This window comes from Epinephelus moara, chromosome 24 (genome assembly GCF_006386435.1).
Source record: "Epinephelus moara isolate mb chromosome 24, YSFRI_EMoa_1.0, whole genome shotgun sequence".
NCBI lineage: Eukaryota > Metazoa > Chordata > Actinopteri > Perciformes > Serranidae > Epinephelus > Epinephelus moara.
The window spans coordinates 31789290-31808091 of record NC_065529.1 but is presented as its reverse complement, the minus strand read 5'-3'; the positions used below and the strand labels follow the sequence as shown (position 1 = coordinate 31808091).

At 40.1% G+C, this 18802-nt stretch overlaps 2 protein-coding genes across 3 annotated transcripts in view; one reads left to right on the top strand and one right to left on the bottom strand.

Moving 5' to 3' along the window:
* Positions 1–18802, top strand: part of syn2b (synapsin IIb) — a 147067-nt gene that overhangs the window by 96862 nt on the left and 31403 nt on the right. The window lies entirely within an intron of this gene.
* Positions 237–17826, bottom strand: LOC126385652 (metalloproteinase inhibitor 4-like). 2 transcript variants are annotated; one of them, XM_050037491.1, is made up of 6 exons: positions 17755–17826; positions 17294–17595; positions 6646–6743; positions 5848–5962; positions 4557–4681; positions 237–3070 (listed from the first exon to the last, which is right to left on the bottom strand). In XM_050037491.1, the coding sequence occupies exons 2-6, from the start codon at positions 17430–17432 to the stop codon at positions 2873–2875; spliced, it is 675 nt and encodes a 224-aa protein (XP_049893448.1). In that variant the 5' UTR covers positions 17433–17595; positions 17755–17826; the 3' UTR covers positions 237–2872. The 2 variants fall into 2 exon arrangements, with proteins under 2 accessions (XP_049893448.1, XP_049893449.1); XM_050037492.1 differs by lacking the exon at positions 17755–17826 and having other exon boundaries at positions 2877–3070; positions 4553–4681; positions 17294–17737.

Here is an 18802-nt window from a genome sequence, read left to right as displayed (position 1 = left end):
TATTTTCTTTATGCAGTTTACTTACTATGTTCACTGAAGTGTTTATGAGGTATATTATAGAGGTGAAGTACTTATATACTCTGCTCTGTAAATCTTTTTAGTTACTCCTCTGGCTTTTTAGAGATATTCTGCACCAGCTCTCACTGAGGTACCGAAAACTGTTGTTTTCTAACATTTTGGTTGCTGAAGAGAAGAAAAAAAGAGTCAGTGTGACACTATTCCATTGAGACATTTTATATACAATCTTTTTTGGTACATGGAAATAGAAAACTCTATATAGACAGAAACAGAGACATAAATACAAACCCAAACAATTCTTTCAGTATAAAACAAACATGAAATTGTTTGATAATGCTTCACTAAAGTCATACAGTTATTATGCGTTGTTACCATAACAGTCATGTAAGTCTAAATTAATAATTAATATATTTCAGAATCGTAAGTTTCAAATATGTCAGCCAAATAAGGAAGTATTTCTTTTCATATAACTGGGCTGTCTATACAGCAGAAAGATGCAGATACTTTTGACATTGTTGCTATGTGACACGAGAAAACTGAGGAAGAGGGCTGTGGCACTCGCTTTTGCTCAAGAGGTAGAAAATCTACAACTACCAGAATGCACTGCGCAGCAACGGATCAATAAACGCTCCGTTGGGTGGGTAAAGTAATGTGAGTTTCCTGTCCAAAAGCAATATGGCGGCCAACTGTTAACAAACAATCTTTTAATACAGTTAAACAGTGAGTTAAAATATGTTTCTGAAAACATTTGAGAAATGTGCAACACTTTGACAGAATCTTGGTTCAAATATAATGAGCTCTGTGTAGTTTTACCCTTTTGTCTCAGTTTCAGCCACGTTTACACAATACAGGAAACAAAATGGCGCCCACTTCCTGTTTACAAATTCTAATATTCAGCCAAACAGTGCACTGAAATGTGTGTCTGAAGACATTTTAGGTGTAACAGAATCCTGGATTATACTCGATCAGCACTGCCTAGTTTAATCAGATCAAATCAGATCAATTGTTTGATCGGAGTTTGCTCTCCAGTCTCTCAATCTGCTTGTATCCTTTCACTGCTAATGCGGAAATGCAATCTGTAGCTCCAGCAACAGCCACAGAGCCAGAAAAAAACCAAACACATCATCTGGTAGATTTTAGCTGAGAGATGAGCAGGGAGATCTGGGCTCTGGCGAAATGGATGGAAGTTTATCACAGTTAATTTACACACACTACTCACATTGTTATGACTATCATTATGATAGTTACTGTTAGAACAAAAAGCTGGTTGAAAATTTAAATTTAAATGTTTTACTGTTGAATGTGACCCTAATATTATCTGTGAATAGTTTCTCAAACATGAAGATAACAATAATGCATTTTAATCTGTATGACTTCAGTGAAGTGATCCAGTAACAAGACAGGGGTCAATTCAGATTTGGGTCATTTAATAAACTTTAAGTCATTATATATTAAATAATGCCTATAAAACAACTATTAAATCACTAATAACAGCTCATTTATCAGTTATTTCTCTCTTTGCTGGCTGGTTAACATCTTGTGCCAAAGTTTTTACTACTTTTTTCTTTAACCTGGAACATTGAGGAGAATCCACTTCCTGTTTTTACAGTTACAAAAAAAAAGAAACTGTGAATTGAACCGTGTCCTGTTACATCATTTCCTCTAAGGAGAGGTGGCTTGGCTTCTACAGGTGGCAGTGCTGTTGTTAAAGCGCTGGATTAGATTTTTGGCACAGGAAACAGAACAGAACCGAGAAAACTACACACACGAATCCACAAAATCACAACCACTAAGCTATAAGACAAGATCCGGGTTAGCCTTTAAAATGTTAATTCTCACTCAAGTACAATATTTACATTCTCAGCAATTTGAGAGTATAAACTGTGATGATTTAGATGTACAAGAATTATGGTCATGTATAATTAATGTGTCAATTTTTGTCAAAATATAATTACTTGGGGAATGTCTGGTGTTGATTTGCTCTATATATATACAGTGCATTTTCATTTGCTTGGGACCAGAGTACAAAATTAGCATCATCCACCAGCCAAATGCTCGTAAAATATGCAAGTGGCTGCTAGATTTGCTTCCCTCACCAGCCCAAAAAAACACTGGTTATCTATTGAGTAGCTGATAAAATTTGAACATTCACTAGCCACTTGGCTGGCGGACAACAAAGCTAATTTTGCACCCTGCATGGGACAGTTATTCGATACTATTTAAAGGTAAAAATTCAACACCAGAATATGTGGGGGAAATGTGTCAGTGCTGCAGTCTACCTGCAAAAATTTTGTGCACATAGGATTTGTTTACAGTATGTACCAGATTGTGGCAGAAGCTGGCACTAGTTTCCTCCTATTGTTTGACAGCAAACGTCCAACTTCCTACTACTGTCAGTAAATGCATAACCTAAATTACTTTCATGGGTTATGCGTGAACAAATACGAGGTCTTGAGTATTCGTCAAGGTTATGCATTTACCACCAGGCCATCAGAAATGAAGAAAAGATTCACTCCTGGGTGAATAATGTGCAGTGGAAGGTCTGCTGCTATTCTTATTCTGTGGAAAACAGCAAGTGAAGTGGAAATGTGTGAGAGCGAGAAATGGAGGAATGCTGAAAGCCCCTGCAGTTTACAAAGATTTTCCTAGCATTGTTGTAGCAACCACCTGAGCTCTGCTAAAAGAAGCTCGGCATTGAATTAAACCCCCTCAAGCGTAAAAAATCTGCCAATTTTTCAGTGAAATCAGTTGCTACTTTGTGCGCCAAATTTGAGCTACATGAACAAAAGCAGGAGATGTTTCTCGGGACTTTGCAGGAGAGAAATGGAGTAAGATAAATGTCAGAATTTACAGGTCAAGGGTCAGACATATCCAGGAAGTCTTTCTCTGGTGGGGGTCCACCTCGGTACCAGCTACAGGTTGTGTCAGAGCGGCGGATGCAGGCGTACTGCCGAGCCTGCTCCCCGTTTAGGCTGTTATCCAGCAGCCAGTCAGTCCACAAGCACTCGTTTTCTCCTGTAGACGCACACGGGACTGTGTAACAGGTGTTGATCTGTGGATACAAGAGTTTTTGAGTCATCAGTTTGCTCACTCACTGATCTTATAATATGCTGCTGAATTGCCTCCAATAGTGTTATAAATAAGAGTTTTGTTGGGGTGAAAGTTGGAATGTGTTGGAATGTTGACTGGAAACAAACCAACCTGTTCTGTCTTTTCATTTCAGTACAAAAGACTTTCAAATGTGCTGCTCAGCCTCTTCTCATCCCCAGGTAGTCAAATACAGACACATTGTCTCACATTGCGGCGTTTTATAGTAACACACAGGGCACCTTTTAGTGTCTGCATGTGACGCACAGCTGAAACACGTAGTTAGGTTAAGGCAACAAACTGCTTGGTTAGGTGTAGAAATGTTTGTTACCTAACACTAAAATGACATGACAGTGAGTGAAGTCATTGCACAACAACTGTATGTACATTATGTGCTACTCAGTTTTAACACACTCACACACCGATGGAACAGCCATTGAGAACAATTCGGGGTCCAGTATCTTGCTCAAGGATACTTTGACATGCGGACTGGAGGAGCAAGGGATCGAAGCACTGATCTTCCGATTAGTGGGCGACCCGCTCTAACTTCTGAGCCACAGTCGCCAACCAAAACAAAACCAAAACATTTACTTTTGGTTTCACACAGGACACAAACTGCAGTCTCCTGGATGAAAGTCTTGTTTTCTTTGACCCATCCACCTCCCCTCCTACGCAGACTTTCTCACTCTTTATACTACATCAGTTGCTTTCAGCGTTAGTTGAGTTAGTTGAAAGCCTGGCGTGTCTCATAAAGATGGTAGTGGTTGCCTTTGGCGTCGATATCAAACACTGAGGAGCATGACAAAGCGTCTGTATTTGACGACCTGGGGATAAGAACAGGCTAAAGAAAAACTATATAAAAGTGAAAGTCTATTGCACTGAAATGAAAAAAAAAGAAGAATTTCATTTCATTTCATTTCATTTTTGGAATATTTTCTATAATGTGTCTTGCCTCTCAGGACCTACACTGTTTCAGATACATACAAAAATACAAAACACAACATTGAACCAAACAACAGAACCATACTACAAATGCTACATATCACATCTGACACAATGAGACATGGATGCAGTGTAAACAAATTTAATCGCTCTCATTTAAATTCAGTGTTTGACCCAGGTACGCTGAGGCCTACTGAGAACCCACACTCTGATTTAGTAGTCTGACAGACTAAAGGAACAAAAGAGTTCTTTAATCTGCTCAGTCTTGCCTGTGGGGCTCTAAATGTTCTGTGTGATGGCAATGCTGATATTCTTCAAATAAAATGTGAGAGGGGCCAGAGACAACATTCTTTTAGTATACGCACTTTGAAAACTTAACTCACTGACAGGATGGGAAAAGTGACCTATTGTCTTCCTGCTGCTTTGTTTCCTGAGGCATCTCTAAGGCAGATAGATGAGTGGGACACAGATAAATATGCATGAATAGAGAACGAACAGTCCTTACTCACTCTGCATTCACAGCCCATCTGGTATCTGTAGTTGAGATTCTTCTTCTGCGACAGTGATAAGTTGTCCCAGGACTCTACCAGGTCACATTGGCCGATAGAAATTCTCCCATCGCTCCACATACTTCCTGTTTAGTGACATCACAACAACAACATTCAAAAGGCTCATCTTGCATGAAGCAAAAAATTTTTATAATGCTGTATTTAACAGCCTCAGGGGATTATCATTTCATAACAAACATTAGTTCACAGCTGTTCACAGCTAATAGAACTCGGCTTGAGTGATATAACTGTGACTGCCAAAAATATGGCCAATAATTTACTTTGTTTACAAAACATCTGCTTGTTAGAAGACAGAAATACATATCTGCTTTCTTCCTGGTACCCCTTTTCCACCAAAATTACCATGTATGTGCTGGTTCTTTAGATGTGGTGAAACACACTAAAATAGGGGATAGACTTCTTTCCCCCTGCCAATAGATGAGTGTGCCTTTTTTCTGGTGTGTCACAGTAAGTAAATGGTAGAAAGCAGCATGGAGGTCAGCGCAAATGCCACTGTAGTTACTTCTTTCTTACATCTGTTACTTATTCAGTCTCTTTCAAATGCAGTGCCAACGATGTTCAAGAGTCACAGAAGTTACTGGCCGTCGCACCTGAAAAGTGCCGAAAATTAGCGCATCCATCCGGGTTTCATGTTTCCATCACTGCTGATCAGAGCCAGAGCCGATAAATACCTGTGACTGCTGTCATTTGTCCTGACAGTGAATGCCGATTGTAACCGTTCCCACGAAAGACCAAAGCTAGATGTTAGCTGGCTTTTTTTTTTGCAGTGGGAAAAGGGCTGAAGAGTTACATGAGAAGATGGATATCACTCTTAAGTCTGGCCTGGTTCTTGATTTTTGTTCAGATTAAACAACAGAGTAACATTTAAATTAAAGAGCTCTAGCGACCCTGTTTTGTCAATTTTGTTACATTTGGACAGAGCCAGGTTAGCTGTTTCTCTCTGTTTCCATTCTGTATGCAAAGGCAAGCTAACCAGCTGCTGCCTGTATCCTCATATTTAATGTACAGACGGCACGTGGTATTGATGTTCTCATCTAACACTTAGCAAGAAAGCAAATGAGCGTATATTTCCCAAAATATCTTCAAAGTATTACATTTGGGACAAAACAATCATCCTACCGCTATCCCTGCATATTTCTACTGAAACTGATGTACCACTTTATTACTTTAAATAGCCCATCCTTTGTCAGACTGTCTGTACAATATTAAAGCAAACCACTGCGTACTGTACCTGAGAGCAGATAGCCTGCTTTGTTGTTGGAGTCCAGTTTGACTCCACACAGTGAGGAGAAGACTGGGGTGTACACATACTGGATGTCCTTGGCCTTATCAAATCCTTTGAACATCTGAACACAGAGACACACAGGGAGAAGAGAGTGGAGAGGAAAAAAGGAGGGAATAAGCCTGGCCTAATACAAAATAAACACACCATAGACAAAAACTTCTATATTTCTCAAAAGTATAGCATATATTTAAAGGTTCAGTATTCAATCTGTCGAGGTAATGAGTCTCATTCGCAGGTCGTCAAATACCGATGACCTTGGGTTGGTAGTTGGACCGAACGGCTAACACAAAGCGTTGGTATTTGCATCAGTGTGAGACTGTGCTGGTATTTAACAAGCTGGGAATTAGACTCAACAATCAACTGTATTTCTCCAGAATTGCCTACTGAACATTTAATGCCTCAAACAGATTTGAAGTCAACTCCAAATTGTAGAAATAAAACTGGCTGCAAATCAAACAAATAGAAATTTTGATTATTTCGCAGACAGTTCTGCTGAGTATTCATTATTAACACCATATGGTGAAACGGAGACGGACATTTGGACCATTTAAACTAGACTGTTTCTTGTGTGCTTGAGTGTTCCCAACTGCAGACCAATCAGAGTGTGTTTACTTTTCCCCGCAGACAATATGTAGCCAATACCCACATAAATAATACATCTATCCACACAGCGGCATAAGCACTAAAAATGATGTTATGTCTGCACCGCCAGCAGCAGCTGGTGCTGCTGTCCAGAGATCTCACCTTGATCATTTTGATTTCATATTGGATCATCTTCATGTAAGGTGAGGAGCTGTTGCTAGGCGACACAATCTTCTCTCCGGAGATCTTTGCCCTTATCACTGTCGGGAAAAGAAGGGGAAAAAAACAGAAATAAAGGAGGATTAAGATTAATTGAAATGCCAAATAAATGTGAGAGGAGAGATAAGAAGGTGATTTACATGCCTGAGACAATGGGAACACTCTGAATTATGTTTATGATCAAGTTAGAAGGTTTTCCCTTTTCTCTAGTTCATAGATAGATAGATAGACGTCTCTCTTCCTGTCCCCCCTCCTTTTCTCTCACTTTGCCTGTCACTCGTCTTCCTTCCTGCACAGACAGTGTAGCTGTCCCTCTCAGTAGTGATACAGGATGTGTCCCTCCTCTCCTCTGGGAGGGAAATCACAACCCACATGGAATAACAAGTAGCTCTCTGCTTGCACACTCCCATTAACTGACTCCACACACACACAGTCACACACAGTCACGCACATTTATGCATACAGTAGATTACGTACCACACCCACACAAACTCAAGCCAAACCACGTCTGGCATAGAAGTGTCCTCACATTACTTTATGGTAAATCAGGCAGAGGGGTACAGTATCAGGATAATTGGTCTGTGGTTCTCAACAGGAAGGTAACCCTGAAGTCGTATAATTTTACAACCTGTCATTTAGAGACAAAACACTCGTTACCTTTAAGATATTATTAATGCTGTACGTTTTACTCACACAGACCACAACATGCCGTTCACACTGTGCCAAATCAAACAGCGTTATTCCAGACATCATTGCTACAGAACCGCTTTTTTTTCTCCTGCCATCAAACCCATAAAATCTGCAGTTTTATTAGACATCTGCATGACTCATTATGTTAACTGCCAAATTAATCCCTCTGTCAAACATTTCCTTTGAACTAATAACACTGCCGTAGCTCAATCAATCAAACATAATTAAATTTATTATTATAGCTTTCTCTCAGTTTGTCAAAAAGTCCTACAAAGTGACTTTGAACATAGCAGACAACTGCATTAACTATTACCTTGCATTAACAGAGAAGCAGTGGCACCACAGTACAATGCAGACTGTAAACACTGCGTACTTATCAAACAGCATCATATACTCAAAACTATGGTAAGACTGTAGTAAAACCAAAAATACGACAGCAACAGCAAAAGTGTAAGGCTTATGATTAAAAGGTGTGTTTGTCTGCTTTAACGCAAGCACATACTTAGCTTGTGTCAACCACGGACCTTATTTCGGGCATCTAACCAAAAACCCATTTAAAAAACACATTGACTTCAAGACGAAGGGACTGGGAATGCTAAAATGCTAACTCATTTCCGGGTGTTAGGACTGATTCCTGCACCACTGTATTGTGGATGTGCTTTTTTAAACGTAACCTCTAAAAGACTTTCACGTTTTGTACTACGACATGAAATATGTCTGTAAATACCCCACTTGTGAGTTTTGATGCCTTTATGTGTCTTAAAAAAGTTGGTTGCAAACGCGTGGCGAAATTAGACTACAGAACATCATCACAACAAACATGGATTTACAGCCTCGTTGTGATGGTGACATTGCCTCAGATCTTAGTTCTGCAATAATCCAAAATCCAATGGAAAAATATCATAAGCTTTTTGCTGAAGAAACCAGAGTGATGCTAACTTCCATGTTGGCCTACAAATAAACATCCCTGCACCTCTCTATCGGAGTTGGTCCTGCAAGCTACTATTTAGGATAACCTCAGCAGCTCTGTTCTGCTTATGGGGTTTGCACCAGACTTCAATATGACATTAAATTAAATTTTGGTTGGAATGAAAATCAGTTTGACGACATTTTAAATGACTAACGATGTTATAATTTCACGTTGTGTGGTGACGTTTTACAGACATTGGATTTTGTTCTCCATACCTTACAACTAAATGTTGTTCTACGTCAAAATGACTTCGGCATTAGATGTTTGAAAAACATTGGATTGTGGTTACTTAACAACATACCTTATAACCAACAAAATATCAACGTCATCTGTCGTTGGCAGTCTACGTCAAACTGATGTTGGCAATATACTTTGCCCTTACATTGAGTTTTGGTCATCCAGTGTCACAACTGAAATTCATCCAAATATGAACATCTACGCCAGCTGGGTACACTCGAGCAAATCCAGGCTAACTTGTTATCTGAGATAGCATTACATTCAGCAAACAGATTGGTTAAGATTAGTCCTCAACGAAAATGCTATTTCTTGTATATGGTCCAAATTTGAACATTCTGTTTAAATATGGACATAAAAGCATAAATCTAATCTCTGTCTTGCTCATTAAAGTATGTAAGCTGAGTAGCTGAACAGTACAGCCCTATGCTGACATACAAAAACACATCATGTATGCAGCCTTCAACTGCATACTAAAGACAACTTTACAAGTACATTGGAAACATTACACAGTCAGCCAGACTGTGCTTGTGCAGATAATGTTGACTTAATTAGCTAGCTAGCTCCAGCTAATAGAATTGGCTAGTGACAGTTGTCGTCTCAGCCGACAGAATCAAATGCCGCCAGCTAGAAATGATAAGCTTACTTTTGTCCACCACTGTAAGACATCAAGGACCCATTGCTTCAAAATCGTAGTAAAAATTGTAAACTGCATTATGTGCTGTGCGAGAAAGGAAAGCTTGAGTTGAAAGCTTGAAACATCTCACTCTTAACTTGTGAAATACAACAGCTTGGTCTTTGGCCTTACGCTTAAAACTAGGGACGCCTCTAACGACAGTTTTCACAAGAAATGTAGGTTTTGCCACCAAAATTACTTTAGGTTTAAACAATAAAATTACTTGGTTAGGTTTAGAAAAACAATCATGGTATGTCGCATGACGACGATGTATACACTTGACATACTCCAGTAACTCAAGTTGACTTTGGGTGTCACACAGGACATGTACTATATAGTGGTCCAGTGTTTGACCCATCAACTGTCTCTCACTCCCACCCTGCTTGGACTTTCTTACTTTCTACTACGGTATTGCCACAGATATGATTAAATTTCAGTTAGTTGGAAGTCTGATGAGTCTCATACAGACACTGTAATGTGCCTTGTATGTCGATACCACAGGCCAAGAGCCACTGACCAGGCTGCTGTGTTTGACACCCTGGGAATGAGAACAGGTTGATAATCAACAACATAAATGTTATGTACTTAAATGTCTTATTGCTTGACCTGGTGAGCAATAACAGTTTTGCAGTAAGCTGCCTGTACAGCTCATTAACTCTGCTATACAACTGTCATTCCTTGTCTTCCACATTGATATCTCTAAAAAAAAGAAAACAGTCTCCTGTAGCGGCACCAGAGTGAGAAGGAAAAAGAGAAGGGAAGAAACAGATGGGCAGAAGCAGAGCGATTGACCTTGGTATAACCATGAAGGAAAGGAAAAGCTACAGTATAAAAGACGGAGAGAATGTGTGACCCAGCACCCCTCCTAACCCTCACCCTCTCACACAGCTACGCAAACCACCCCCTTGTTTTTGCTTTTCGCCTCATCACATAACTACACCACAGAGCTCAGTGTGTTCTGTGAAATTGGTTCAAGAGAAGAAGAGACTTTCTTCTCAGTTGAACACACAAGTAGATAAAAAGGCAGGCGGGCAAACAAACATACAGACAGAAAGTTAATGAGAACTTGTGTGAGGTGTCATACTTTAATCAGAGTGCATCACATCGCCCACAGCAAGACAGCTGGTCCAAGGACGTTTACTTTATAGAAAATGTCAGGGAGCACAAGATGCTATCTCAGTATAACATCCTTATTTTTCAAACTTACATTGCATGGCCTAATTTAAAGCATGGGGCTCAAATAAAGCATGGCAGTATATCTGAAAACATCAGACCTGCACCCGTCAGTAGATTAATACTGTACTGTTGTAGATGAGACAATACAAGTGAAGTAGAAATCATCTTGAGGTTATTAAAAATTTAACAAAGGAGGGTTGGAAGCAGTACACACTAGATGGAAACGTCTACTGACCTATGGCATATTAGAAACAAACAGATATAAAATGCAGCAAGCACGTGGATGCGGTATGATATTTTACAACATATTTTACAGTGTCTGACCTCACAAGGACACACCTGCCTGTAAAGTCACCTACACACATGCAGCTGTGGCCTAAAAACTGCATGCTAAGAATTAGTGCTCAGTTTGATTAATCTGTTTGTGCATTAGAGTGTCATGGATACATTTTCATTCATCTTCATTAAGTTCAGTTAAGTAGGTATTTGTATAGCCAGAGCCATAAAGTACAGCATTTAAGTACAATTTGGAGGTGTTTGTACTTTACTGAAGTATTTCTGTTTTGTTCAACTTTATACTTCCACCGCACTATGTCTAAGTGCTATGTATGTACATTTTACTCCACTACATTTAGTTGGTTTGCAGATCAAGTTTTTACATGGTAAGCTTATGCTTAAAAATTAAAAATTCCAGTAATGACGAATTAGCCAATATCCACTCTTTTGTATAAACACATAACATAAATAACCAAGTTTGATAAGGATCCATTGGTTATTAAGCAATAGACAGCTGTTTTTTTTGTTGGCCAACATGGACATTAGCATCACTCTGGTTCCCTGGACAAAAAGCCAATGGCATTTTTCCATTGGATTTTGGATTATTGCAAGTTTTTTAAGCCTAAATGCAATCACCAGAAGTGAAAAGCTAACATTAGGCTATAAACTAAGTATACCACGGTAGCAAGACTTCAGCACCACTACAACAAGGCTGTAAGGCCATGTATGACATGATGACGTTCTGTTGTCTCATTTAGCCACTTGTGAGCAACCATCTTTTTTAAGATGCAGAAAGATGTCATATTTATATTAATGATAACCACAGACCGTATTTCAGGCATCTAACCAAAAACCCATCCAAAAAAACTATTGATTTCAAGATGAGGGAGCCGGGAGAAAAAAAAAAAAAGCTAATTTCTGTATTTTATTCCTGCACCACTCTGTTGTGACCAAGAAATGTACAGAGCAAAACATTTTACAGCTGAAAGATAAACCTGTCACCTTGTAATAAACTTTATCTCTGGAGTACAAACTTTGTAATAGAGACCTATTTTGACCCACATATACACCGGTACCATTTATCTGTGACCAGAGTTTCCAAACTAGTTCTGTTTGAGCCCTAATACTTGCCTATATACTCCTGAGACCCTGTTGCCTCATATGAGGACATCACATTTTGGGTTTACTTGACCTTTTACTTCATTCTACTTAACTTAGACCTGTTGTCCTCGTTCATGAGCACTTTTTCTCCCATCTAGTGGTGGTAACATTACAGTGATCCATGTAAAATTAAGATGGCTGCCATCTCTGCCAACTCAGTCTGCAGCTCATCCTGACACTTAGGTGGACAAGGTATATAATGTTTGATTTATAATGTTTGTAGTTTGATATGACAACCAATGTGACTAATTTCAGTAACAGTAACAAGCTAAGATGCTGTTTATTAGGAAGTACTCATCTGAGGATATTAGGACCTTATTATCATCTCGTTTGAGGACATTGGGACCGTATTACCGTTGACAGTGTTTCATTTTTTATACTTATCAGGTCCTACTGATCCCAAATAGTGCAGAGAAATTAAAAATGCATACCAAACAAAAGTACAGGTCTCAGAAGGATATATAAACCCAGCCAATGTCACAGTCTAGCTTCACTAAAGGAATAGTGTGACTTTTACTTAAGTAAAAGAATATCTGAATACTCACACCACTGGTTAAGGGTATTGTGTTGTTTTTATAGGCCAATGTCACATGTTCTATTGAGCAGTGAAGCATCAGCACATCCACATCCTCAACTACTATTACACCGCTGAATAAGGCTGTCATGGTCACCACACAGACGTAAACTGTACCAACGATGACCATCATAATATTGCTCTCTTTGTTCAGCACAGCTCTTTGATCTGCACTTCCTTTGGCAACAAGAAACATATCTGAAAGCAGATGAAGTGCTCTGGCAAATTAGCCATCCCATTTAAATCTTCCCTTTTACGAGTATAATGGGTCTATGTGGCCTGTTAATGGTAAGCAATCAAATAGGGATCAAATAGTTGGCAGTCTGAGTACTGGCCATGTATCAGTGCAGCATGGAAGAGGACAGAAGTTGCTGTAGCCAATTAGCCAAGAATAGTACAATCATTTTTCATTACACTGAGATCAGTGGTTTTTAGTTGGATCACCTTCCAGACGTAATAGTGTTTGGGCACTGATTGTACATTTTAGTGACATTTATTGTAGAAAATAGATGAAATAACTGAACAGCAAAACTCCTTTTATTCCAAGTTTGTTGTCTCTTCCTAAAATGATTCTCGTGGCCCAGATTCTCTGAAATATTTACCCCCCACCTGGACGTCTTTGAACTGCGCAGTCTAGGTTATCCACTCAATTCAGTTGCTGCAGCTGTGTTATGAACAGGAATAAGGACAGGCACGTCTGCAGTGTGAAAGTGGCTGTGCATCTGCCTCACAGCTACATAACCAAAGAGAAATATTGCAAACTTGTACCATGAGAACTGATGTAGTAAGTAACTTCCCCCCTCCCTGATGAATCGGCACCCTTGTCATGCTCACAAAGCTGGACTGTCAGCGGGCTTTCACACTGATATTGTTAGTATGCAGACCATTAGACCAAGCCTATAGACATGGAAATGAAGTGGGGAGAGAGAGGGAAAGAAAGAGAGAGAGATGGAGTAGGCTGTGTTGGCATGGCTTGGCCTCCATCCAACACACACACACTCACACTCATACACACAATCCCAAATACACAAACACAGGCCAGGGAATCGTCCAAGGTTTGTCCAGATGGGATATTGCTCAGATGTACAGCTTTATTCAAAGGGCTCATCGACTCTGACAACGCTGTCAGGTCAACTAAAGGCCACCATTGGCCTATGCCTAGAAAACAACCGGGACAGTGTAAAACAGATGCCACTGAATGAAAAGTTTTCTTAGACACACTTAGTGTAAGTGAGGGATTTTCTTTATTTGCTATTCATGGGTCTAAAAAGTTGCAGCATTCCTAAAAGGGACCAAAGAGTCTTGAATCCATTCAGCAGTGGACTCATACATTTAATACTAAACGCAGAGTCGAGCACTGAGCGTACCCTGAGGAAATGGGATCCAATTATATAAGAACCTGTGGTTAACTGATCATTTGTAAAGTCCCACCCCCTAGTTACTGTTGCTGTGCCTGTCAAGCTTTCTGCTCCTGCACAGTGTGCGAATTCTAGCATCGTGAAGGCATGACCCACCCCACTCTGCATCTGGATTGGGAGCCCAGTCTAACTCCAAAGTTGTCGAAATCCGGCATTTCGGCAGTGACTTGCGGTGTCAGAAACCAACGAAAGAAGGCTTCCTTAAACGTTGGACATGATACGTGGCCGGTTGCATTTATAGTTTAATGGTGCCCTGTGGCGTCAGGGGGAACACGTAGGAACAAGGACGAAAGTTACGTGGCGAAAGTCCGAGTGGGGTGGGCGGGAGTGGTGGTGGATGGGTCCAACACTGACTTTCACCCCAGAGAGTGGTGTTCGTGTCCCGTAAGATACTAAAGCCAAACCCTGTTATTTTTTCCTAAACCCAACGGTGTGTTTTTGTTGTTGAAGGGGGAAAAAAGTCAATTCGCAGTGCTGTACCGATGTAGTGCATGTATTTTGAAAGAGACACTATGTAAACGTTAAATTTCCTGTTAAAACAGAGGTGTATTTTGAAAGAAGAGAACTTGACGTGGTGTCCCAGAACATTAACAACCAAAGCACTCAGGGTACCTTACACATTGTATGTGGATGTGAAAAGTCCATGACCAAAACGTCAATATGTGAAGAGGTCAGAGTGAGAATGTGTTGGGATTGACCCTAACCAATTCAACCAACAAAGGCAACAAGTACTAGCCAATCAGAGGGAGAATAGGGTGGGTTATGCCTTCACTATCCTGGGATTTACATATTTCAAACAGTGCATATGAAGTTTGAAATGTTAATGGTGGCAGACTTAACACTAGAATTTTTTTTAAACAGCAGATACACAACCTTGATTAGACGTAGACAGAAACAGCCTCTAAATTCTAGCCGGTATCCACTGAATTTGCCAGCTGAAAACTATCACTTGCATATTTGACTGTAGCTAGCTAGCTAACTAATTATGATTAGCTCCATCACACCTGCATGATATGCTAAAAAGACTGAGCAGCATTTTTTTTTTTACTGCAAAGTAGAAGTGGTTAGCCCTGGTATTACATGCAGTGCTGTATGTTAGGGGGAAAATTAAACTTTAAATTGTCTAAAGCTAAATCTTACAAATTAGCACCCCTGCCAGTGAGGTTAGGTTTAGGAAAAGAATCATGGTTGGGCATTATCACGTAATGTAACCAATAACCAAATGAAGTGATGACTTAATTTGCCAAGCCATCTCTGGGGACACAGACCCCAGTCTCCTGGGTCAAAGTCCTGTGTTTGTTTGACCCCTCCGTCACTCAAACATTCCTCTGTGCACAGACTTTGTTGCTCTTTATAATACGTGACCTGATTTACTCCTCCACTCCCGTCATGTTACAGAGGACAGCCTGCAGTGCATAAGTCATGTGATCGCAGCTTCTTGACTCAAGATTACAGGGGTTATAAATTAATTATAGTGCATTCATTTTTGTGCATATAAGTACGAAATGCAAATGAAAACAGCCTGACTTGGACAAGACAAAAGTTATGATGGTTATGAGATTTTGAGGCCTATTTAATGCAACTCTATGTCGGGAAACAAATGTGCTGAGGTTCCTGAAGTGTGTGTGTCCTCAGATCAGGACAGAGCTGCTAACATTATACTAATCTCTGATAGCAGCATCCAAAAACAACTCCCTGACTAAATACTACACAGCAGATGACTTAGTCCTAAATGAGGCTTTTTCTAATGTAACCTGTAATCCCACAAAATTATGTAGTTAGTTGATGATATGTTGCTTGGCTTTGGAGGTAATGTTAGTAAATTAGTTAGCCAAATGTGCTAATGTTTGAGGCTTACTTCAGAGCAGAAACACACAGTTTAATCTTTTCTTTAAACTTTTGCTCCTGTGTTTTTGGTTAGGAAAGAATAAAATAAAAAATTACAACTCTCCAAACTCACATTCCCATACACACGTGGAGAAGTAGTTACAGTTGCTAAACTATGATTGGACGAATAAGGGAGGGGTTTAGAAAACAGTCAAGTGGAATCCATTTTGATTGGGTCCAGTGGTTCAAATGGACACAAACTGAAAAAAAGTGGTTCAACATGTCACGTCTGCATTGCTTCATAACACTTTTGTTTCAATAGTTCAGTATTTTTTGGGTTCTAATGTTACCCGAGAGAACGAAGGACCAAAACATGGTTATAAACCTGGACCCAGTGCTAAACCAGCGTAGACTTGAAAGTCAAGATTGAGACCTGGTTCAGGTCTGTTTCAGTCTAACTCATCGGGCAAAGTCAGGCCTGTATGAAAACCTCAGATTGTTCATTTCAAGAACAGAGAATGATCGTACAGTCATCTCGGTCTTTGATGACACACTTCATATGTAAAACTCTGTCCTAAAACCACTGCCCCACATACTTTCATTGTGTTCTCATAACCCAGATCTAATTTGGCGTTATGGCGGTTTTGAAAACAGGTCTCAGCCTCCATCTTATCCTGACTATTTTTTTTTTCTTTTGAGACACATTTTCAGACCCTCTCTTAACCTGAAGGAAGAAACAGACCAATTAGAAGACTAAAATCCTTTTAAAAGCAGTTTACTCGTCTACTTTCTCTTTCTCTGTGTCCTTCTCCTCTGCTGGAGTGTAACCTTTGACAGAAGCACATACTCCAGCTTTCCACAGTCTGGAGCCAAGTACTCAAAGTCAGAGCAGAGTGTTGGTTTTGGCCTGTGCTTAAACAAGAAAGAACTGGATGATGGGAGGAGGAGAGGGGGGTGTCAGACAGAGAGACAGGCAGACAACATGACAGACAGACAGACAGACAGATAGAAAGTAGGCCGGGGCCACTTGGTGTTGGCTGTTTTTTTAGGGTTTGTTTTTAAGTGATTAAGAGCAAGAAGACTCAATTATGTAACGAGGAAAAAACAGATACCAGGCTGCCCTGTTTTCAGATAATAACACAAGAGCTGGTAAGAAACACAAAGGCCAGTCGGGAAACAATTACATGTGTGCATGTAATTCTCATGAATGTCGTTCACTTGTAGTTACCAATAATTGATGCTCTAACAGTCCACCACACTTATATTTTATATTGCCTTACTATATATATTGCTATAAATCAACATTTCTTTCACTTAACCCACAAGAAAAGCTTAATCCTGAGGCTCTATCGATTAGTTGTCACAGTAGGTTTTAACTGTGGATTGGATTTTTTTTTTTTCCCTCTTGGAAAATCCAATTAAGTTGATCAATAAGCCAAATCATCAATCAGTCAGTTCATAGGGGAGGGCCATTCCTCCATTTTTAAAATCATACACTCCCTTTGTGTTATTGCTCCATCTTAAAAACTTAGAATCAGATTTCAGCTTTTTCAAACAGAACCGAAATAGGTCTCCAGTTATTAACTCACCGATCTCAGCGCTGCAGAAAAGCTGCTGCGGGTGTGCCGGGTTGCAGCTGCATCCCTCCACAACTTCCTCCATGCCTGCACCAAGCAAAAGGAGCACCCAGAGCCCCAGACACGCACTCCGCTTCTGGGACATGGCCATGATGACTCTGGCTGCCACTGACCGCTCCACCACTCGACGAACACTGGGCAACCTCTCCTGATCCTGTTAAGTTCCGCGGGAAAGGCAAATCAGGCAGCAGCGTGGGAAGGATGAGACAGAAGAGTCGAAGTGGTGGGATGAGCTCTGCTGAGCTGAAAGGCAGCTGTGGATAGAAATGTTTTCATAAGTTTAAAGTACACGTCTGAATTCAAGCTGGAGCAAAATAACTTGAGTTGAAGGGAAGTGCTGCTGCCACTGCTCTCCCTCTTTCTCCGTCTCTCTCCCTCTCCCCTCTCTGTAGACAACACACTGAGAAACTTACAATAGTTGGATCCCCTCACACTCTGGTCTTGAATGCTGAGAGGGTCGCACACAGGGAGCCTCTTATGTACTCAACAATTTAGGGACAGCCTCCTCAAATGCAGGAGGAAAAAAAAAACTACCATCCTTTGCCTCTTCTTGTCCCCTCTTTTGATGTCCTCCCTCTTCTCCCATTGGCTGCCGTAGGTGTATTCATGCAGTTAGTGATGATAATTATGACTGTTTAAAGTTGGACAGGGTGGTGAGGCAGAAATTAAATATGACCTTTAAAAACAATGCTCTTAAAATAACTTGTGCAGGTTTTTTGTTCATGATTAATGTTCTTTTCAGATTCAGCTTATGTGATCATCGGTGCAGCATCTGAGTCATAAATGCAAACGACAATCATAAAAAATAACGTTAGTTAGTTGTAGAGTACAAGTATTGCTGTAGTGGTGTCAACACAGCACTGCATGACTAATTAAATAAATTACTGATGTGACTTCCTGTACCGATCTGAATGGTTAGTAATTCAGATATCCTGTATTTTCATCTGTGTCCTTGTTTAAACTTTGTACTGTATTTGTTTTACTGTGTCAATATGACAATCAGCAAGGGACCATGTCAACATATGAAAGGTGTGACGTGTCCACAAACTGTACGTAAACATGGCAAGGTGTCTCCATTTAATTCCACTGTAAATTGAAGCCAAAATAACCCAGGACACAGTCGCTGCCATCTTTCACTGGCTATTCTACCTCACTTTATTATAAAAGTAACAATTGCGAATGGGGGGCCAGAGTTGTCTCGCCTTGAAGCTAGCAGCGAAGGTAGTAACAGCACCAAATCAATGTTTGAATAAAAGGGACAGCTGGCAGGATAGGACCATGGATGGGTTTGACTTTTTGACAATCTGTTATGTGTGCAACTAGGGATGGGAATTGATAGAATTTAATTGATATCAATGCCATTATCGATTCTGCTTATCGATCCGATTCTTTATCGATTCCCTTATCGATTCCTCCTGTGAATTAAAGATATCACCTCCTGTTGTTTGTAACCCAAGACAT

Excerpts from the sequence above, each read along its gene's own strand:
- LOC126385652 (XM_050037491.1), bottom strand. The coding sequence starts at position 17,432 with ATGGCCATGTCCCAGAAGCGGAGTGCGTGTCTGGGGCTCTGGGTGCTC. Across the intron at positions 5,963-6,645 it reads ATGAAATCAAAATGATCAAG|ATGTTCAAAGGATTTGATAA; the intron begins GTGAGATCTCTG and ends CTCTGTGTTCAG. Across the intron at positions 4,682-5,847 it reads AGCAGGCTATCTGCTCTCAG|GAAGTATGTGGAGCGATGGG; the intron begins GTACAGTACGCA and ends GTCACTAAACAG.